The sequence below is a fragment of the Dreissena polymorpha genome, chromosome 5 (genome assembly GCF_020536995.1).
Source record: "Dreissena polymorpha isolate Duluth1 chromosome 5, UMN_Dpol_1.0, whole genome shotgun sequence".
NCBI classification, from domain to species: domain Eukaryota; kingdom Metazoa; phylum Mollusca; class Bivalvia; order Myida; family Dreissenidae; genus Dreissena; species Dreissena polymorpha.
Window position 1 is genome coordinate 104564389 of NC_068359.1, and position 23977 is coordinate 104588365.

The 23977-nt window shown below is 37.7% G+C and overlaps 1 protein-coding gene across 1 annotated transcript; it reads left to right on the plus strand.

Moving 5' to 3' along the window:
• Positions 1 to 342: 342 nt before the first annotated feature.
• Positions 343 to 9665, plus strand: LOC127832395 (transcription initiation factor TFIID subunit 10-like). Its single transcript, XM_052357863.1, has 4 exons — positions 343 to 482; positions 1483 to 1547; positions 3655 to 3763; positions 9494 to 9665. The coding sequence occupies exons 1-4, from the start codon at positions 366 to 368 to the stop codon at positions 9581 to 9583; spliced, it is 381 nt and encodes a 126-aa protein (XP_052213823.1). The 5' UTR covers positions 343 to 365; the 3' UTR covers positions 9584 to 9665.
• The last annotated feature ends 14312 nt before the right edge of the window (positions 9666 to 23977 follow it).

Sequence of the window (23977 nt, forward strand, 5' to 3'; positions counted from 1 at the left end):
CTTCAGCGTACAGGTCTGTCAATACTATATAAACTGTACGCTGAAGTTTCTTTAGCTACAATTTAAACTGTTTGACATGGTGTTTAAAAAAACTGTTCCAGCCAGTTTCATTAGCCATATATTGCTGATGTGTAATTGTCAGGAGGATTGAAACCATTTAAAATTTATTGTAAGTTGGGGCAAGGGGCATGTGTGTTTTACAAACATCGTTTGTTTTGTTAGCAATCAATTTTAGGCCATTGCTAAAAGCTTAGGTCATCGTAACATAAGTGCTCTTATACTGTTACAAGATTCACTTTGGTCTTGTTCTGCCCATTGTATGTATCTGTCCTGCTGTTTCAGATGACCCTCTAGCCATTTCCACCATGAATCCCCCGGCCCCGGGCATGTCAGGCCTCATCCAGCCCGTGAAGCAGGAGCCCAGGGCGCCCGGTGTGCCCCTAGTGGAGTTCGTGCAGCAGTTAGATGACTACACCCCCACGGTAGTACCCCTACTTAGGAAATAAACATGAGTCTCAAGATATACTAAAGACCAGTTCCGGAGTGTTTTTTGTTCATACATACATGCATTCTCTTGTTCACATTGATGGTTTGTAAGGTACATTTGTATGTGCATGAACTACAATGATCACTTTAACTGTTTAGTCTTACAGTATGTCATATGTGAGTTTTTATGCCCCCTGATCGATAGATCGGGGTATATTATTTTTGTCCTGTCTGTCTGTCTGTCTGTCTGTCCGTCCGTCCGTCTGTCATTCTGTCCCAAAACTTTAACCTTGGTTAAAGTTTGATAACTTTTGCAATAATGAACATAGCAACTTGATATTTACCATGCATGTGTATCTCATGGAGCTGCTCATTTTGAGTGGTGAAAAGTCAAGGTCAAGGTCATCCTTCAAGGTCAAATATTGTATTTTTCTTTCCTAAAACTTTAACCTTCGTTAAAGTTCTATCATAGCTTTTTAGATATTGAACACAGCAACTTCATATTTGTTATGCATGTGTATCTCGTGGAGCTGCACATTTTGAGTGCTGAAAGGTCAAGGTCATGCTTTAAGGTCAAAGGGCAAAAAAAAAAGAAAAAAATCATTTCTCCATTCAATCACTTAGTTACTTCTTGTGGAGCTGCACATTTTGAGTGGTGAAAGGTCAAGGTCATCCTTCAAGGTCAAAGGTCAAATATATGGCTTCAAAGCGGCGCAATAGGGGGCATTGTGTTTCTGACAAACACATCTCTTGTTGAATATGACATACAATTATGTTGTGATATTTTGACGTGCTGATTTCAAACAAAATGCTACTTGAATTGCTCCTGTTTAATAATATAGTATGCAGTATTGAAGATAAATAATAAGTAGCACCATATGTTTTAGAATAACGCAAGAATAGTTGATTCTTTCGAAATGTTTGATTGCTTACCAAGAACAAACTCTTCACAATAACTCTAGTTATTAATACGTCCATAATTCAATTTTTTTTCAGATTCCAGATTCTGTTACAGCACACTACCTCAGCCGTGCGGGGTTTGAGCCAACAGACCCACGAATGTAAGTTGTTAAATAGTATGGTCCGGGTAGAGATGGTAGTAGTTAAGTGGTATTGTGCTGGTATTCATGTAAGTCATAAAGTAGTATTGTGTTCGTATTCATGTAAGTCGTTAAGTATTATTGTGCAAGTGTTCATGTAAGGCATTAAGTAGTATTGTGCACGTATTCAAGGTAATTGTGTAGTAGTACTGTGCAGGTATTTAAGGTAATTTGTAATTAGTATTGTGCTGGTATTCAATTAAGGCTTTAAGTAGTATTGTGCGAGTATTCATGTTAGTCATTAAGTAGTATTGTGCCAGTATTCATGAAAGTCATTAAGTAGTATTGTGCCAGTATTCATGAAAGTCATTAAGTAGTATTGTGCATGTATTCGTATAAGTCATTAAGTAGTATTGTGCTGGTATTCATTGAAGTCATTAAGTAGTATTGTGTCGGTATTCATGAAAGTCATTAAGTCGTTTTGTGCATGTATTCATATAAGTCATTAAGTAGTATTGTGCGGGTATTCATGTTAGTCATTAAGTAGTATTGTGTTGGTATTCATGTAAGTCCTTAAGTAGTATTGTGCGAGTACCGGTATTCATGAAAGTCATAATGTAGTATTGTGCAGGTTGTTATGCCCCCGGATCGAATGATCGGGGGTATAGTGTTTTTGGTTTGTCTGTCTGTCATTGTGTGTGTCTGTCTGTCTGTCCCAAAACTTTAACCTTGGTTAAAGTTTTGAAATAACTTTTGCAATATTGAAGATATTTGGCATGCATGTGTATCACATGGAGCTGCACATTTTGAGAGGTGAAAGGTCAAGGTCATCCTTCAAGGTCAAAGGTCAAAAAAACATATCCAAGGGAAGTAATAAGCTTTAACGGGAGATAATTATCTGCACCTGCCTAATGATAAAAATAAATCAAAGCGGCGCAGTAGTGGGCATTGTGTTTCTCACAAACACATCTCTTGTTTTATACCGGTAAGTTGTTAAGTACTATTGGATGGTTATTCTTGTAAGTCATTAAGTAGTATTGTTCAGGTATTCTTGGAAGTCGTTAAGTACTATAATACAGGTATTAATTTGAGTCATTGTGTAATTTTGTGCAGGTATTCATGTAAGTTGTTTAGTAGTATTGCTTTGGTTTTCATGTAAGTCATTAAGTAGTGTAGTGCCAGTAATCATGTAAGTCATTAAGTAGTATTGTGCGGGTATTCATGTTGAGTTGTTTAGTAGTATTATGTGGGTATTTGTGTAAGTCATTAAGTAGTATTGTGTTGGTATTCATGTAAGTCATAAAGTAGTATTGTGTTGGTATTCATGTTAGTCATAAGTAGTACTGTGTTGGTATTCATGTTAGTCATAAAGTAGTATTGTGCAGGTATTCATTTAATTCATTAAGAAGTATTCTGCAGGTATTCATGTTAATTATTTAGTTTTGAGTGGGTATGTTTAGAAGTAACGTGTGGGTATTTATTTAAGTCATTAAGTAGTTTATCCATGTAAGTCATTAAGAAGTATTCTGTGGGTATTCATGAAAGTCATTAAGTAGTATTGTGCAGGTATTCATATAAGTTGTTTAGTAGTATTGTGTTGTTATTTGTGTAAGTAATTAAGCAGTATTGTGTTGCTATTCATATAAGTCGTCAAGAAGTTTTGTGCAGGTTTTCATGTAAGTGATTAAGTAGTATTGTGTTGGCATGTAAATCATTAAGTAGTATTGTGCTTGTATTCATGTTAGTGATTAAGTAGTATTTTGCCAGTAATCATGTTAGTCATTAAGTAGTGTTGTGCTAGTATTCATGAAAGTCATTAAGTAGTATTGTGTTGGTATTCATGTAAGTCATTTAGTAGTTTTGTGTGGGAGCGGGCATTCATTTAAGTTGTTTAGTAGTATTTTGCAGGTAGTCATGTAAGTTGTTAAGTAGTATTGGAAGGGTATTCATATTAGTTGTTCAGTAGTATTGTGCGTGATTTTAGCCGACATTAATCAAAGTTGTTTAGTATATTATTTCCTACCTCTGTTGGGCTGAATGCTGTGGTCCACGTAATGTTTTATGCACTAAATGCCCTGTTCCTTCCCTATCTCTGTTGCTCTCAATGCTTTTTTCCCCTGTGTTTTAGCGTGAGGCTGGTGTCATTGGCTGCCCAGAAGTTCGTCTCTGACATCGCTAACGACGCGCTGCAGCACTGTAAGATGAAGGGCGGGGTCAGCAACAAGAACAAGGGCAAGGTAACTGGCATCAGGGCAAGAAGACAGAACAAATGTGAAAATGATTAATAAAAATAGAATACCAGATAAATGTTGAATACAGATGAGTTTATATGATAGACACAAAAACATGAATCACTAGGTAAGGCTCTAAATGAAGTTATCTGTATTTAACACTAAACTAGTGTTCTAATTTCATTAAATGATTCTTAAAATCTTCAAATGGTGGACTTTGGTGCACTGCGACTTCACACAACCAACTTAAAAATATGCGTTGTCAGAAAACCATTCTACTGTCATTATATTTTTAGCTCACCTAAGGACAAGGTGCTCATGATGAACTTTTGTAATCGACTTTAATCCGCCATCTGTTGTGCTTCTACAACATTTGCCTTGTTAACACTCTTGAGGCCACATGTATGGAGATTGGTCAGAAGATTTTCCTGATAATATATTAAGTTAAAAAATGGTTCCGGTTGGTTAAAAAACGTGGCTGCCAGGGGACATGGCATTTTTTTCTGATATGGCTATAGTAAATCCTTGTGAACATTCTCCAAGTAAAATGTATTGTCCAATCTTCTTGAAACTTGGTTCGAACATTTGTTCTAATTATATATGGGCTGAGTTCGAAAATGGTTCTGGTCTGTTCGTATACATGGCAACCACGGGGAAGGGAATTTTTCTTAATATGACTTTAGTACAAGATAAGTATTGATGCAAAGCATCAAAGGGTGTCGGGAATTTCAGTGTAAAAGGCACTCAATGAAGTTACATGGAACGTTTTTTTTTCTACTGTAAATATTTATATATTTGCCGATTATTTTAAACAAAATAGAAAAAGATACTGGTATAACCATTATCTATGATTTTGTGTTATAACCCCCAAATAACCATTATCTATGATTTTGTGTTATAACCCCCAAATAACCATTATCTATGATTTTGTGTTATAACCACCAAATAACCATTATCTATGATTTGTGTTGTAACCCCCAAATATTTCATAGTTCATTTTATTAGCGAGGCTGTTTTCGGAGGAAACCCGAGCTATTGTCAGTGCCAGCTCGTCGTCCGACGTCCGCCGTAGGCGTCGTGCTAAAACCTTAACATTGGCCATAACTTATAAATATTGAAGATAGCAACTTGATATTTGGCATGCATGTGTATCTCATGGAGCTGCACATTTGAGTGGTAAAATTTCAAGGTGAACATCATCCTTCAAGGTCTAGGGTCGAAAAAACAAAGTCAAGGGAAGTAATAAGCTTTAAATGGACATAGTTATCTGACCTGCCTACATATATATTTTTGTTAAATAAATCAAAGCGGCGCAGTAGGCGGCATTGTGTTTCTGACAAACACATTGTGGTAAAAGGTCAACGTCAAGGTCTATGGTAAAAAATACACATTTAAGGGAAGTAATAAGCTTTAAAGGGAGATAATTCTTCAATATTGAACATAGCCACTTTATATATTTGGCATGCATGTGTATCTCATGGAGCTGCACATTTTGAGTGGTGAATCTACAGTCACGGTAGTGGCTTTTAATTATTTGCTACTAAAAATAGAGATTTGTTAGAGACAATTATTTTCAAGGGAAGTAATTTATATAATTATAAATCTCATATTATATATTTCCTTACCAAGAATTGAAGTTCTTTTCACAGTTACTGTACAGATTTATTATTTTTATTATTTATAACTCAAATGATTGATTTGTCAAAGGTTTTTATTAAATGATATAATTATCATTTCTCCCATGTACTTAGTTGTTTATAGTAGTGTTCATTACATACCTGTGGACTTATGTCCACAGATGTCCACAGATACATGTCGAACTCTGGCTATGATCTCTTTGATAAACCACAGGCCTTGGTTGTCAGTGATATCTGACTTGGTCATTTTTTACTGTCTACAGACCCCCCCCCCCCCCTGGTTGGATTGGAAAAAATGCAAGGGAAGTAATACGCTTTAAAGGGAGATGATTTCTATACCTGCCAAATGATAAATAGAAATTTTATTTCAAAGTGGCGCAGTAGGGGGCATTGTGTTTCTGACAAACACATCTCTTGTTGGGTCACTAGGTCAAAGGTCAAGGTCACTGTGACCTCTAAAAAAAAAAAATTGTAACAAGCTTTCGCAGCCGAGCGTGGCACCCGTTATGCAGTGCTCTTGTTTACATTGGTTTACTTTTTTTTTACTGGCATCCGTTTGCAGTTTTCATTAATGGAACAGAACTGTGTAGATTTTAAAAAATCTGCTTCATCTTGTAAGCGTAATTTCATATTTTTCTCAACTTCAAGGGGAGATGATTCTGAACTTATTCTTACGTTGCCCCTTTATGATAGGGGTTGAGTACTCATTGATATGAAAACACTGTACAAGTTTTAATGTGTTAACGAAACCCCCCCCCCCCCCCCCCCCACCCTCTCACACATATATTTCATGGGCATAATAAAAACAAAAAATGGTTACAATAAAACAGCATATTTATTCAAACTAAAATGTCTACATCAAAACAAACAGTTAACATAGAACAAAAATAAAATAATTTGATTCTACTGGGGCTCGAACCTTGGGCCTCACATGTGAAGTGAGCGTGTAACCACTACACTATAAAAACCGCTTGAAAAATCACCTTCTAACTAAGATATTAATAAGCTATTAATAGTCGGTTTAAATGTAAACCCGGAAGTTTAAACGCTGGATAGTGAGCGGGGTTAAAGGTCCATACCAAAGGGTCCATACCACTGGCAAGATACGGGTCAGGCCTGCGGCCTTCTTTATTTTGTTCTTAAAAAAAAAACCTGTAGGAGGACTTGATAGTAAAGAGACTGGGGTGCTGTGATGGTGCTCCTCATTGATAAGCGGCTGCTTCCTTTATCAAGACTCATTATTACAATAAATAATACGTGTCCCGCTCTATAGCGCCTTTATTAGTAACTAGGTGGTTGCTAGGATAGTGGAACAAAGAAGTTTTGTTTTTATACAAAACCAGAAAGTTTCACCGGTATGCGTATTTGCCCAGTCCCTGTGATCTTTTATTATTGCCCAGTCCCTGTGATCAGTTATTAATTAAAAGAATTAGCTTTGCATTATTGGCAATAAATGTTGTAGTAAATGTAATAGGCACAATTGCAGTACTTATTGTCCCCTACCGGTTTTACCGGAGGGGACTTATGGTTTGCGCTCTGTGTGTCTGTCTGTCTGTCTGTGAGTCTGTCTGTCTGTCTGTCACACTTTTCTGGATCCTGCGATAACTTTAAAAGTTCTTAATATTTTTTTATGAAACTTGAAACATGGATAGATGGCAATATGGACATTATGCACGTCATTTCATTTTGTTCCTACGTCAAACATTCTGGTTGCTATGGCAACAAATAGACTAGAAATACTGCTGAAAATGGTGGTTTTCTGGATCCTGCGATAACTTTTAAAGTTCTTGATATTTTTTCATGAAGCTTTCAACATGACTAGATGGCAATACAGACATTATGCACATCATTTTATTTTGTTCCTACATCAAAAATTGTGGTTGCCATGGCAACTAAAAAAAATATTCAGAAAATGGTGGAATTTCTGACAATGGTGGAGCCGGTAGGGGACCATATTGCTTGACAATAGCCTTGTTTACACTAATTTACACAAAAAATCACCACTATGCAAGATATTCTGACAACAAAAATATATACATTGATCCGTAAAATAACTTCTCCTCCCATAAGCGAAAAAAAAACGTATTACATACTAGTCGCAGCACTGAAGTGCGACGCCAACAACCTTGGTAACTCAAGAAGTCACATTAATGGTCCAATCCTTGAGAAACTTGGTCAGAACATTTGATAGCTCTGCTGAGTTTGAAATTGGTTATGGTTCATCCAAAAATATGGCTGCCAGGGGTCGGGTCAAACACTCTTCAAGTCTTTTTTGTCAAATCTTCATGGAACTTGGTCAGAACATTTGTTCAAATAATATTTGGTATGAGTTCTGAAATGGTTCCCGTCTGCCAAAAAACATGGTCGCCAGGGGGCTGGAAATTTTTCTTTATATGGATATAGTAAAACCTTGTTAACTTTCAAATTGATATGTTGGCCAAGTTTGAAAATGGTTTCAGAAACATCTCAAAAAATGCTAAGAGTAGTTCAGTTCCCTGAAGTATGAGGTTGGCGACCGTGGGCCTCTGGCCCTCTTATTTCTATATGTACTATTCTTGTGCACATTTGTGCTGTGGTGAAATGTAGTGACAATTCCATGAATGTTGGTCACAATACATTACAATGTCTATTGAACTCTTAAATAAGTGCAGTTTAAATTGCCCACCTTTGGCATTTCCCCAACCTTGAAAAATATTGCACACTTATTCTATCACAGATGGATTTAAGATCATTAAGATCATGTTAATTTTTGCTGGTATTTAGAGGACTTGGAACATTTGATTGAGTTAAACTTTTCACATACCTGTATATAATGTATATTATGAGGCGCGTTCAGGGACACCTGGGCTTGAAGCATGTGTGTTAAGTGTCATCCCAAATAAGCCTGTACATGCTAATAAGGAACGACACTTTCCGTCTAGACTGGATTTTCATTTAGAAGAGACATCCTTTAAACAAAAAAATCCATAAAAGTGAAAAGGATCTTCCCTAATTAGCCTGAGCACACTGCTAGGGCTATGACACTACTCACATGCTTACAACCCAGTACTCCTAGAACGCCACTCATATTTATGCCCCCCTTCGAAGAAGAAGGGGTATATTGTTTTGCACATGTTGGTCGGTCCGTCAGTCCGTCCGTCCACCGAATGGTTTCCGGATGATAACTCAAGAACCCTTACTCCTAGGATCATGAAACTTCATAGGTACATTGATCATGACTCGCAGATGACCCCTATTGATTTTCAGGTCACTAGGTCAAAGGTCAAGGTCACGGTGACTTGAACCAGTAAAATGGTTTCCGGATGATAACTCAAGAACGCTTAGGCCTAGGATTATGAAACTTCATAGGTACATTGATCATGACTCGCAGATGACCCCTATTGATTTTTCAGGTCACTAGGTCAAAGGTAAAGGTCACGGTGACTCAAACCAGTAAAATGGTTTCCAGCTGATAACTCAAGAACGCTTACGCCTAGGATCATGAAACTTCATAGGTACATTGATCATGACTCGCAGATGACTCCTATCGATTTTCAGGTCACTAGGTCAAAGGTCAAGGTCACAGTGACTCGAACCAGAAAAATGGTTTCCGGCTGATAACTCAAGAACGCTTACGCCTAGGATCATGAAACTTCATAGGTACATTGATCATGACTGGCAGATTACCCCTATTGATTTTCAGGTCACAAGGTCAAAGGTCAAGGTCGCGGTGAGTTGACACAGTAAAATGGTTTCCGGATGATAACTCAAGAAAGCTTACGCCTAGGATCATGGAACTTCATAAGCACATTGATCATGACTCGCAGAAGACCTCTATTGATTTTCAGGTCACTAGGTCAAAGGTCAAGGTCACAGTGACAAAAAACGTATCACACCAGGGCTGCTTCTACAACTGACAGCCCATATGGGGGGCATGCATGTTTTACAAACAGCCCTTGTTTATTCTTATTCAGATAGACTTCCCGATTTTCCTGAACCCATCTTGAGTCTACCTATCTTGTCTAACTAGGTATTTGTGTGTATTCTGACCGCACAGCGTACGATCTATCATAATGTAGCACAGCGTATGATCCATCTTAATGTATCTTGTATTTGGCAGGACAAGAAGCTGGTGCTGACTATGGAAGACCTCAGCCCCGCCCTGGCAGAGTACGGCATCAACGTCAAGAAACCACTCTACTACACCTGATACTGGCACACCTCCTATGAATGCTGTACTCAAACAACTGCATGAAATCTTGTCTAAATAAACAGTGAACAATGCTTAAAAACGATGGTTGTTCTGTTTTGAGAGTATGGCCAAGGAAACCATGTCAAAACTGCTCATAAACATTGCAAAAAATTCCGAACCGGTGCACACACTTTACACAATGTATCTCCAGAGTACTCCTTGTTTAAAATCATATTATAATCGACCTTATGTTCGTTATCGTTTATATCGGACACTGATCAACGTTTGTTTGTTCAGATGCGTGGCCACTAAATAAGTTACCCACAATTCCCTCCGTGTGGCTTGAGCCATGGGTACAATCGCTGTTTGAAAGTTAAACATTTCTGAATAGAAAATTATTTCTTAAGAATATACCGACATTCATCTCGCAACAAATTACTTTACACAAATGCATTACTTTTCTATTTATAATTCTTACACATTGATTTCCTGCGAATTACACCAATGAAGACGTCAAATCATGAAAGCACGTGTGATCACGACTATATGAAACACAATTTTATTTCTTGAAAAAGTATCTATTAGGAATTAAAAATCGCATAACAGTCCCCTGCAAAAGATACTTTTAAAGTTAATGCATGAATGCAAGTGCGCTCATGTCTGCAGTGTGTCTTCGAGTCGTATAAAAAACTTGAGGCGTCCCGGACTTTCAGTGTGCACTATTCAGCACCACAGCTTACATAGAACATTAGTCATGCACGAAATACATAGCATGTCTACGGCCACACAGCTCACATAGAACACAAGTCATGTACAAAATACATGTCATGTCTAGTGCAACGGAGCTCACATAGAACATACATCATGTACTAAATACATAGCATGGCAGAGCCCTCTAGAGCAACACAGATCACATTGAGCATAAGCCATGTGCGAAATACATATAATGTGTACTGCTACACAGATCACATATAACATGAGCCATGTACGAAATAAATAGCAAGTCTACGGCAACACAGATCACAAAGAACATAACTCCTGTACACAAAAATATCATGTGTAGGCCTACAGCAATACACATACAACATACATCATGTAAGAAAATACATAACACGTCAGAGCCCTCTACGGCTACACAAATCACATAGAGCAGAAGTCATGTATGAAATACATGGCATGTCTACCGCAACACAGATCACATAAAACTAGGCATGCAAGAGGTTAACCGGTTAACCTACCGAAACGTCCAGTTAACCGGTTTCATTTTCGGGAAAAGGTTAACCTGGATTATTTTTTATGTCCCCCACCACTATAGTGGGGGACATATTGTTTTTGCCCTGTCTGTTGGTTTGTTTGTTTGCCCCAACTTTAAAGTAACATTCCTACTCAAAATCAACGAAAATTTCGTACAATATTTCGTAAAATAAAGCTGAACAATTAACAATTATTGTTCCTTATGGCAATTGCCGAAATTTCAACGCCGGATGTGGTCTGGTAAAACAGATGTTTGTGGATACAAAATGCTCGTTTTTATTATAGTTTTAACATGGTACCATTTAAATGTTCGTGTGTCGTATGAATAGATATATTCGCAGGAAAATAGCAAGGAAATTTATTGTGTCCACAAATAAATAAAAACGAGCATTTTGTACCTACAAAAATTTATGTAATCTAACCACATCTAGCGTTGAAATTGTGGCTATTGCTATAAGGAACACTGATTGTTTAGGTGTTACAATTATTTTTCGAAATACTTTACGAAATTTTCGTTGATTTTGAGCGTTATAGAGACTAACATTTGCCATAACTTTTGCAATATTGAAGATAGCAACTTGATATTTGGCAGGCATGTGTATCTCATGGAGCTGCACATTTTTAGTGGTGAAAGGTCAAGGTCATCCATCAAGGTCAAATATATGGGTCAAAATCGCTCATTTAATGTCACTTGCAATATTGAAGCTAGCAACTTGATATTTGACATGCATGTGTATCTCATGGATCTGCACATTTGGAGTGGTGAAAGGTCAAGGTCATCCTTCAAGGTCAAAGGTCATATATATGGGGACATAGTGTTTCACAAACACATCGCTTGTTTTTATTATGCTTTTTAATGGAATCATTCGTGCGATTTTACGTCTTGCGTGAGACATACTGCCAACTTGCGCTGGCGTCAAATTAGAACAATATGACGCACCATCGACAGTAATAAGTAACGTGTCGACAAATTAATAAAGTAATAATCAGTAACTTTGTGATTACAAACAGAGGGGATGTTTTGATAATCGCGCTTTTTTGTTTTACTCGCTAAAATTTAACTAGCGAACAGCGGGGATTGGGGTCTTTTAGCGAATATGTAATGGACACATTTATCTCACAGGAATCAGCATGAGACATTGAAATCTAACACTGATTGCTAACGACAATTTTATCAAGAATTGCATTCGCAGTTAAAAACTTGTCGTGTTAACGTCGTATTCCTTTCTATCAGAAATTATTATTATTAATTTACGTCACCAACGTTGCCATCACTACCGTCTAGGACATTTTTTTTATTTAACAAAGCATTTTATTAAACTTATTTAATTAATAATTGTTAATTAAAAACTTACTTTAAAAAATTAAATTAAATTTAGTATTTGCGCAATTGCTTAAAAGTTGCGCGGTACGGTACGTTACCAAACATGCGCGTGAATTATCAACCCGATGGCGACCCGTTGACATGGTGATGTGAAAATAAAGTCGTCTTGTTACCAAGGCTCGCAACCCAAACAGCAAAAAGCAAGTGGACAACATTATTTTCTTGACTAAATGAACCATGTTGTTTTGTGCAGATTCTGCATATTAAGTTAGGTAAAATAGTTTTAGTTTAAACATAGCAACAGAAAGAACAAAGAAACACAACATTATTGTGAGCGATACTACGCGAACGCAATATAAGCGGCCTAACCAAAAATAAATTAATGACACGTAAAAATGAACATTGTGTAGTTCTAAAACTTTTTAACTTATTTGCTTTTATGCAGGAAAAATAAATACAAAATAAAGCATACATAAACACAATTATTAAAATAAATTATATTTTACATTTTTATTAAGAAACTGTTATGTTACCAACGCATGCGATCTCAAATTACTGTCGCCTCTATACAGAACATGTAAGAGCGGTATGACGTGTTTAACGTATACATGTACATTAACATGTTTACTACTTAAGGTTTTTCGGTTAACCGGTTAATAACCGGTTACGACAAAGGGTTCACCGGTTAATGTTTTTTGTAACCTCTTGCATCCCTGCATAAAACATAAACAGTGTACGAAATACAGAGCATGTCTACTGCTACACAATTCACATAGAACATAACTCGTGTACAAAATACATAGCATGTTTACGGCAACAAAGATCAAATTCACATAGAACATGACTCCTGTACGAAATGCATAGCATGTCTATGGCAATACTTCTCACATAGAACATATGTCATGTACAAAATACATAGCATGTCTTCGGCAATACTTCTCACATAGAACATAAGTCATGTACGAAATACATAGCATGTCTACGGTAACACAGATCACATTGAACATAACTCCTGTACGAAATACATAGCATGTCTACGGCAATACTTCTCACATAGAACATAAGTCATGTACGAAATACATAGTATGTCTACGGCAACGCATATCACATAGAGCATAACTCCTGTACGAAATACATAGCATGTCTACTGCAGCACAGATCGCATAGAACATAACTCCTGTAGGAAATACATTCATGTAGCACGTATTCGGCAACACTTATCACATAGAACACAACTCAAGAGGGAAATACATAACATGTCAGAGCCATCTGTGTGAAAACAGATCATATAGGGTCTAGGATATAACTCCTTTACGAAAAACATAGCCAGCATAAACAAAAATTGAGGAAAGTTTTGACAGGCATACATGTACAGTTTTTTTTTTATGCGCATCCCTTTACCGTGGGTTTTTGCGGAAATGTACTGTCCCCCACAGAAACCTGTCACACAATGAACCCTGTCGTACACTGTACCCTGTTGCACAATGAACCGTGTCGTACACTGAACTCTGTCCTACACTGAACCCCGTCCCACACTGAACCCTGTCGAACACCGAACCCTGCCTTACACTGAACCCTGTCGCCCAATAAGCCCTATTGTACATTTAACCCTGTCGTACACTGAACCCTGTTGCACAATTTACCCTGTTGTACACTGAACCCTGTTTACACTGAATCCTGTCGCACAATAATCCCTGTCCTACATTTAACCCTGTTGTACAATGAGTCCTGTTGCACACTGAACCCTGTTGTAACATTCATCCATGTAGCATAATAAACTATGTCGTGCACTGAACCCTTTTGTATCCAGAACCCTGTCGTACAAATAACTCTGTTTCACAATGAACCCTGTCGTACATTGAACCCTGTCGCACAATGAGCCCTGTCGTACAATGAACCCTGTCGTATACTGAACTATGTCGTCCACTGAACGCTTTTGCACACTGAACCCTGTTGACATTGAACCCTGTCGCACACTGAGCCCGGTCGCTAACTGAACCCTGTCGCACACTGAGCCCGGTCGCTAACTGAACCCTGTCGCACAATGAAGCCTGTCGTAAACTGAACCCTGTCCTACACTGAACACTGTAACACACTGAACCATGTCGCACAATTTACCCTGTCGTGCAATGAACCCTGTCACACACTGAACTCTGTCGTACACTGAACGCTTTCGTACAATGAAAGCTTTCGCACACTGAATCCTGTAATACATTGAACCTGTTGCACAATGAACCCTGTCCCACATAGACCCCTGTCGTACATTGAACCCTGTCGCACAATGAACCCTGTCGCACAATGAACCCGGTCGTACATTGAACCCTGTCGCACAATGAACATTGTCCCACATTGAACCCGGGCGTACATTGAACCCTGTCGCACAATGAACCCTTTCTTACACTGAACTCTGTTGTACACTGAACGCTTTCGCACACTGAACCTTGTTGTACATTGAACCCTGTCGCACAATGAACCCTGTGGTACACTGAACCGTGTCGTACACTGAACGCTTTCGCACACTGAACCCTGTCGTACAATGAACCCTGTCGTACATTGAACCCTATCGCACAATGGACCCTGTCGTATACTGAATCCTGTCCTACACTGAACCCTGTCACACACTGAGCCCGGTCGCACACTTAATCCTGTCGTACATTGAACCCTGTCGTACATTGAACCATGTCGCACAATGTACCCTGTCGTATACTGAACCCTGTCGTACACTGAACCCTGTCGTACACTGAACGCTTTCACACACTGAACCCTGTCGTACATTGAACCCTGTCGTATACTGAACCCTGTCGCACACTGGGCCCTGTCGCACACTGAACCCTGTCGTACACTGAACCCTGTTGTACACTGAACCTTGTCGCACACTGAGCCCTGTCGCACACTGAACCCTGTCGTACATTGAACCCTGTCGTACATTGAACCCTGTCGCACACTGAACCCTGTAGTACATTGAACCCTGTCGCACACTGAACCCTGTTGTACACTGAACCCTGTTGTACACTGAACGCTTTCGCACAATGAAACCTGTCGTACACTGAACCCTGTCGTACACTGAACCATGTCGTACATTGAACCCTGTCGTACATTGAACCCTGTCGTACACTGAACCCTGTCGTACAATGTACCTTGTCGCACACTGAACAATCGTCGTACACTGATTTCTGTCGTACAATGTACCTTGTCGCACACTGAACCCTGTCGTTCAGTGAACCCTGTCGTACACTGTACCCTGTCGTACACTGAACCATGTCGTACACTGTACCCTGTCGTACAATGTTCCCTGTCGCACACTGAACCATGTCGTACACTGAACCCTGTCATTCACTGAACCATGTCGTACAATGGACCCTGTCATACATTGTACCCTGTCGTACACTGAACCCTGTCGTACACTGAACCCTGTCGTATATTGAACCCTGTCGCACAATGAACCCTGTCGCACACTGAATCCTGTCGTACACTGTACCCTGTCGTACACTGAACCCTGTCGTACACTGAACCCTGTCACACAATGAACCCTGTCACACACTGAACCCTGTCGTACACTGAACCCTGTCGTACACTGTACCCTGTCGTACACTGAACCCTGTTGTGCACTGAGCCCTGTGATGATAAGATTTCATTTTTAGCGGTTGCTTGTCGTATACAAATAATAAAGATCGGTTATACCCAAGTAATTGTATATTCTATTTTAATGACATAAATGTTTTTTTGAAAGTACTCTTCATTCATAGACTTCTAAAACGCCTCATTACATAATCGTGTCATATTATATCTTAATGACATAAACGTTTGTTTAAAATTACTCGCCATTCATCGACTTCTAAAACGCCTAATTACAAAATAGTTTCCACTTGATTAATGCTCTTTAAGTCGGTGTTCTATTTCTGAACCCATGAACAGCAGCATTAAATCGGATTATGAGATTTTATTGTCGACAAGCTGCCATTGCCTGACGTTAATTAAAACGTGCTGAATGTATTAGTGGTCCTATTCATGAAGTTTTCGCATATTAGAAACGTCAACTTGGAAACCGTTGCGTGTAACAACTCATCTGTTTCTACATTAGGTATTAAGTTGAAACTAATTAAGAGGTTGGGTTCATTGTGTGTGGATCACACACCATAACTCCTGCAATTTGGTACATAATGCCACCATTTTATACAGATAATCAAACATTTCAAATACAACTTTATAAACATTCCCTACAAAATATACAACTGTGAACATCCTTTCAAGCAAAATTATGCCATTCTATTGAAACAAGGCTAAGATTTTCCAGCACTTTTTCATGGCTCCTTCATCTTTCGACATCAAAATTACTAATCTGACGAGCCACACATGTACATGACTACCAGTTCACATCGGGATCTGGTATAAATGACTACACATCGCGACAGATGTACATGACTACCAGTTCACACCGGGATCTGGTGAACATGACTACCAGTTCACAATGCGACAGATGTATGTGATTATCAGTTCACACCGCGATCTGGTGTACATGAATACCAGTACACACCGCGATCTGTTGAACGTGACTACCAGTTCACACCGCGATCTGGTGTACATGACTACCAGTTCACACCCCGATCTGGCGTACATGTCTACCAGTTCACACCGCGATCTGGTGTACATGACTACCAGTTCACACACCGATCTGGTGTACATGACTACCAGTTTACAACGCGATCTGGTGTACTTGACTACCAGTTCACACTGCGATCTGGTTAACATGACTACCTGTTCACGCCATGATCTGGTGTACATGTCTACCAGTTCACACCGCGATCTGGTGTACATGACTACCAGTTCACACCACGATCTGATGTACATGACTACAAGTCTACACCGCGATCTGGTGTACATGTCACCAGTTCACACCTCGATCTGGTGTACATGACTACCAGTTCACACTGCGATCTGGTGTACATGACTACCAGTTCACACCGCGATCTGGTGTACATGACTACCTGTTCACACCGCGATCTGGTGTACATGACTACCAGTTCACACCCCGATCTGGCGTACATGTCTACCAGTTCACACCGCGATCTGGTGTACATGACTACCAGTTCACACCGCGATCTGGTGTACATGACTACCAGTTCACACCGCGATCTGGTGTACTTGACTACCAGTTCACACTGCGATCTGGTTAACATGACTACCTGTTCACGCCATGATCTGGTGTACATGTCTACCAGTTCACACCGCGATCTGGTGTACATGACTACCAGTTCACACCACGATCTGATGTACATGACTACAAGTCTACACCGCGATCTGGTGTACATGTCACCAGTTCACACCTCGATCTGGTGTACATGACTACCAGTTCACACTGCGATCTGGTGTACATGACTACCAGTTCACACCGCGATCTGGTGTACATGACTACCAGTTCACAACGCGATCTGGTGTACATGTCACCAGTTCACACCCGATCTGGTATACATGACTACCAGTTCACAACGCGATCTTGTGTACATGACTGCCAGTTCACCTGGTGTACATGACTACCAGTTCACAACGCGATCTGGTGTACATGTCACCAGTTCACACCGCGATCTGGTGTACTTGACTACCAGTCTACACCGCGATCTGGTGTACATGTCACCAGTTCACACCCCGATCTGGTGTACATGACTACCAGTTCACACCGCGATCTGATGTACATGACTACTAGTTTACACCGCGATCTGGTGTACATGACTACCAGTTCACAACGCGATCTGGTGTACATGACTACCAGTTCACACCGCGATCTGGTGTACATGACTACTTGTTCACACCGCGATCTGGTGTACATGACTACCAGTTCACACCGCGATCTGGTGTACATGACTACCAGTTCACACCACGATCTGGTGCACATGACTACCAGTTTACACCCCGATCTGGTGTACATGACTACCAGTTCACAACGCGATCTGGTGTACATGTCTACCAGTTCACACCGCAATCTGGACTTCTTTCAAACAATATCTTTTGTTCTGCGAAAATTCAGGCAGACAGGGTTATTTTGACAAACTTTGGCTCTAAATAAAATTTCTCCAGTCACTATATGCAGTCGTGAAGGCGCAGCTGGACCTATAAATAAACACTGAAATACCCATGGTTTGCTAGCAATATAAACCACGTGTTAAGGTTTGCATGCACTAAGTGCATATGTCTGCAACTCCTACAGATTGGATAAATTGCTGTTTTCGGGATCATTTAAATGGTATGTTTCTTAGGCCTATTACTCTAACCTCCAATTAAACAAAATGAATGCGTTTTAGACTTACATAATGCTGATTGTCAGATTCAAACTTAAAAAAGGTCTGTAGCGAAGAACCGGTCTAAAGTTAAAGAATAGCTATATTTTAGAGAAGAGATATATTGTGTGAACAAAGTTATGTGTTTGTCGTAATAATTATGCCAAAACTTCGAACATTCTAATCTTTAATTTCCAGAGAGTACAATTACCTTTATTTTTCAAGTTAATTAAATTTCAAAATATCTTCGATTGAGACTACCGGGTATACTTATTTCGGGTCAAATCTTTTACGTGAGATCGTTGACGAACGCATATTCTCATATTTTATTGAGAGAACAAGTTTTGGCACAAACTGGCCAAACTTCATACACTTACATTCATCTCCTTAAACTTCAGTATGTATATTTTTTACTAAACTACATTCGTTTTTCCATCGGAAAAATACTAAATTTGGCTTTATTTGAATAAAAAGGAGTGTATATATTTGGTTTAACGATCGATATAACACCTCTGACAAAGAAAGAAAGTAAGAAGTTATTGGTTCAAAAATGGTTAAGTCTCATTCGAAATCGGTAAAATAATAAAGCGTTGTCACTCTTTTCCTCGATAATTTTGAAAAAACGTGCTGTAAAATACATAGGATTATTAATTCGTCAAGAGTGATTAAAGCATGCGTGGCCAGAGGGCCCAGATTCGAATCTCGGGGAAGGCAATGCTAGTATTTTGTATTCATTTTTTCCTTGCTATTGCAATTAGTTAAGACTAGTGAACCATTATAGATTTGTAAGCAAATATATGTGATGAGATTTTTCAAAAATACAAAAGTCCTTTTACAAACCCCTTCATTTCAATTCCGCATGCATTTTTATATTGCAATATCTGGGATATGTAAAACGAATATGGTCATGCGATCTATCAGATGGTAAAGGTTTACACCATTGCTACAATTACCAATGTTTATGTTTTACACAATTTACATGGTCATCGTAATACATAGACAAGTAATTTAAATATTGAAAACATGCAATTATCTAAACCGAAAAAAAATCTTAACAACTGCAACTGCGCAAAATATGTACAAACAAAAACATTGTTTTTATTGATTTCCCAATTGTGTGCACAGAGAAACCAATGTATTAAGGAATGAAACTCATTGTTTGCAAAGTTATTTATCAATTATTAAAAAAAGATTTATCTTTAATACACTTTGTGAGCAAACTGTTTAATTTGATATCAAACACTCCTTTTTTAACATTCAAGCCAGTAATTTCGAACATAGATTATAGAAAGGTACGGCACTGAAGAAAAATGTCGTCTATCCCCAGAGTCCAATGTATTAAATGATCCGTGTTATTGGAAAACTGAGCTTAAAGCATTCGCTTAAAGTGTCGTCTCAAATTAATCAGGGACGACAATAACTTTTTATGAAATTTTCCGTTCAAAGGAATTTTCTTCTAACGGAAAATCCAGTTTATGCGAAAAGTGTCGTCTCTGATTAACCCGTGCGAACTGCACTAACTAATCTGGGACGACACTTAACCCACATGAAATAAGCCTAGTTTTCCCAGAACAAGGATCACATCAATCTATTTAGTTCTATGAAGAAACAACATCACTGGAGGATGAATCCCACCTTATTAAGTGTGTTCTTCAAAACGTTAAAGTTCTTAATAGTTTATGCAAAGTAAAGACCTACTTGTAAAACAACTATGCTATTGAAAAAACGAAATCACGTTAGAGGAAAAGTAACAATGCTGTATATTTCACTTTGTGAGATTGAGCTTACTTCCCGGCATTCTCCATAAAATAATAATCAATTAATATAAAATGAACCAACCAATGTTGCCAATATACAATTTTAAGACATAAATGACGCGAGTATCTCTTTGCTAATGATCTGTATTCTCAGTCATTTGCTATGTCAATATGTAATATTACATCATATTAATACCAACATTACAAGATGCTAAATTCAAGTAGTATTGATGTGAATCGAACGTTCAGTTTAGGTAAACAGAGAAATTCAACCTTTTTGAAATAGTAAAAGCTTAAAATGAGGTCCCTTTCATGGTACAAATGTGGTAAGGTCATGATTGTGTGTTGAGAGTGTTCATAGATAACATCCATGCATGTATCAAGACTTTGTAGCTTTGTAGAAAGAGGTATTGGTGGTAAACAAAACGCGTCCTTTTGGGTTAACCACTAATTTTGACCCAATTCGAGTCCAAACGTAGGTGTTTTCAACATATATGATCTATAACCCGCGTTGAGCTTTATTGATAAATGTATAAAGTACATTTCCCCAAAATACAATAATTTCCGTTCTGTAAGCGATAACAATCGAGTGTAGCGTACCTTACAACGTCAACTGATATAATAACATTAATGTCTTACCAAACGTACGCGAACAAAACCTAACGCATATACAGGAAGCCATCCAAGCGTGTAATTTATGCTTACGCTGTTCACGAGTGCCAGGTCAACATATCTGAACTATACCAATTAACAGGTACTGAACTTTTTTATAATTAAGGCTAGTACAATACTATGTAACTAATAAAAATATAATTTAATATGTACCTAATACTTCAATCACGTGCAGACAGATATTATATACCTCATTAAATTATTATGAGTTCTTTCTAGGAATGTTATTTTTCTACACCTAAATAATTCCAGAAAGATCAATGCATAAAGACTTTCTCTAAGGCAGAAATGATACTTTATTAAAGCGGCATTTTCACGTTTTGGTAAATTGACAGCACAAAATGTGTCAGATTCGTAAATTTTCGTTGTAGTTATGATATTTGTGAAGAAAGAGTAATACTGAACATTTACCATGCTCTAAAATATCCATATATGCATCTTTGACGATTTAAAACCCTGAAAATTATAAAGCGTAGCAACGCGAAACGATTGAATAATTTGGAGAGTTCTTTTGTTGTCGTCATATTTTGTTATACTACGAGGATTGCTTAGATCAAGTATAAACTACATCACTCTTTATAGTTTAGTTTAGTTTATTTGATAATACAGTAGGCAATAAGCCCATGAGTATACATGAAATGTCACATATAATATTCACAAAACTGAGTCACAGGTCATTCGAAACATAAACATCACAAATATATCGGTACATTGTAAAGCAAAATATTGGGTATTTTAGAGAAGACAATATACAGCGAGAGGCTGTGCATAAATATATACAAAAGTCCTACCCTAATCATAATATGTATTATAAGTATTTCTTATTTCCCATGCTTTAAAAATAAAACATAGCTAAATTTTTAACAATATTGCTATTTTGAGAGGTCCATAAATCTATAAACTTTATCATATTTGGTCTTACGTAATAACATGGTTTTAAATAAGCTTTTCTTACATCAGTATATAATGTACAATCCATAACAAAATGGTATTCATCTTTTAAGACATTGCATACAGTACATTTTCTTTCTTCATAAGGCATAGCTATTGGTTTTTGCCATCTACCTGTTTCAACTTTAAGCTTATGTGCAGAGACTCTTAATCTAGAGAGAGCCATTCTGTTCTTTGGAATATTTACATCAATTAAATAGGATTTAAATTTTAAATCGGATATTAATATGTATGTTTTTGCTCTAGTTGATTCACTCAATTCGGTTTTCCAATTTTGTATAAACATATCTGTAACTCTTACTCTAAAAAATTTCAAAAATATTTCTACATCCCATACCCCTTGGTTCAGCCACACATCGTTTAAACCACAATTACCTAATATACTTTTTACCATGTAGGCCCAAGATCTGTTATTGGGGTATGTTTCTAATTCTCGGAACATAATATCATAAACAAGTTTTTCATATTTAATATCATGTGTGTTTTCGATCTTTAACCAATATCTAATTACATTAATGCTATGTCTGACAGATAAAGACGTTCTTCCTAGTTCTCCATATATAAAGTTATTCTGTGTTTGCCTTCGGACTCCTAATAATAATTTGCAATAATTTAAATGTACTCGTTCTATCTTTATATTGCTCTGTAAACCCCATATTTCGGACCCATAACTTAAAACCGGATAAATTAATTTATCAAACATTTCTAATCTGTGTTGTATTGTAATGTTATAAAATTTCGACAGATATTGTCTTAATTTAAAAATAGCTTTCAAAGATTGTCCACACAGACTATCAAACGTTTTAGAAAAAGAGCCCCCTGAGGAAAAGACAAAAACCTAAATATGTAAAGTTATCAACAATTTCTAATACGTTGTTATCATATAGGAATCTCATATTTCGTCTAAGTCTTCCTCCTTTTTTAAAAACCATGACTTTAGTTTTATATGAGCACGGATGGTCGAGTGGTCTATTCGATAGACTTTTACTCCAGGGGTCAGTGGTTCGAGCCCAGTTGAGGGTTACTTTTTTCTTTTTTTAATTTTATCATTGTTTTTTACGCGAGCTCTTAAGATCCAATGTTGAAATGTATCAATATAAAGCATTATTGACAAACTTCAATACATGCCAAAATCTGTGAAAAGGCCCCTTTAAGATATTACAGAACATTCATTATTGATCAATAAAACGACTGCCATAAATGTCACTGCCGCTGAAATATTAAATATTGTATATTAACATCCTTTATTAATGTACTCAACTGCGCTGAAATATTGGATAGATTTGTATAAATGTATACAAGTATGTGTTTAGCCTCTTATTAAAAAGCTTCAGTTTTATCATAATTTATATAAGAACAACTCAAATTGTTGAGAAAACATTTTGTTAAATGTCGAATTAAGGGGTGTTGCGGCAGTTTTTGTGATATTTTTCCAGTAAAAAATTTGGTTTTGAAACATTGTTTGCAAATAAAACAGTTTCTTTGTAAACAAAATGAAATCAATGGTGTGAGCTTCCATGTTTTGATTTTATTCGCTTTAACGCAACATGCACTTTTGCTTTTATACTGCTAAATTCATCCTTATGACAGAACTATATATAAACAATTATAATATATGAATTTATTGTCGCCGTGGTGTTTCCGCCTAGCGACCGGGGGGTTAAGGGTTCGTTCCACACTGTGGGGCGTTCTTTACTAAATATGTCTCAAAGACACCCAGTACTGGTTCTAGCCCAAGAAACAGAGTCGAGAGCGTTTCAATAAACCCGAGACTTTCGATGTAATCGAGCTATAATAAATACGCTTAAGCTAATCACTGATAAAAGTTAAAACTGGCAGTTTTGTGTTAGTTTGTAAGCCTTAGTAAATTAATTTAGTTTCTTGTTAGTTTGTAAGCCCTAGTACATTAATTTATATTGAATTAAAACAAATAATTCAAATAATATGCATATAATTACATAAATGCGTCATTATAAATTCGACACGACCTATATAACCAATAAGAATCTACACATCAAGAAAGTTTATAGCCGCAGTTGTCCGGATCTTAAGCCCCAGTCCCATACAGATTCCGGATCAAAACGGATCAAATCCGGCTCGATCTGGCATGTAACCCGTGTAGCCACGTGGAGCTCCGTGTCGATCCTTGTAGGTCCTTGAACGTTCGGGAATCTCCTTGGGG

What these genes read in the sequence shown, in the direction of transcription:
- LOC127832395 (XM_052357863.1), top strand. Translation starts at nt 366, where the DNA reads ATGAATCCCCCGGCCCCGGGCATGTCAGGCCTCATCCAGCCCGTGAAG. An exon ending in GAGCCAACAGACCCACGAAT is followed by an intron (nt 1,548 to 3,654) that starts GTAAGTTGTTAA and finishes CCTGTGTTTTAG; the next exon opens with CGTGAGGCTGGTGTCATTGG. An exon ending in GCAACAAGAACAAGGGCAAG is followed by an intron (nt 3,764 to 9,493) that starts GTAACTGGCATC and finishes TGTATTTGGCAG; the next exon opens with GACAAGAAGCTGGTGCTGAC.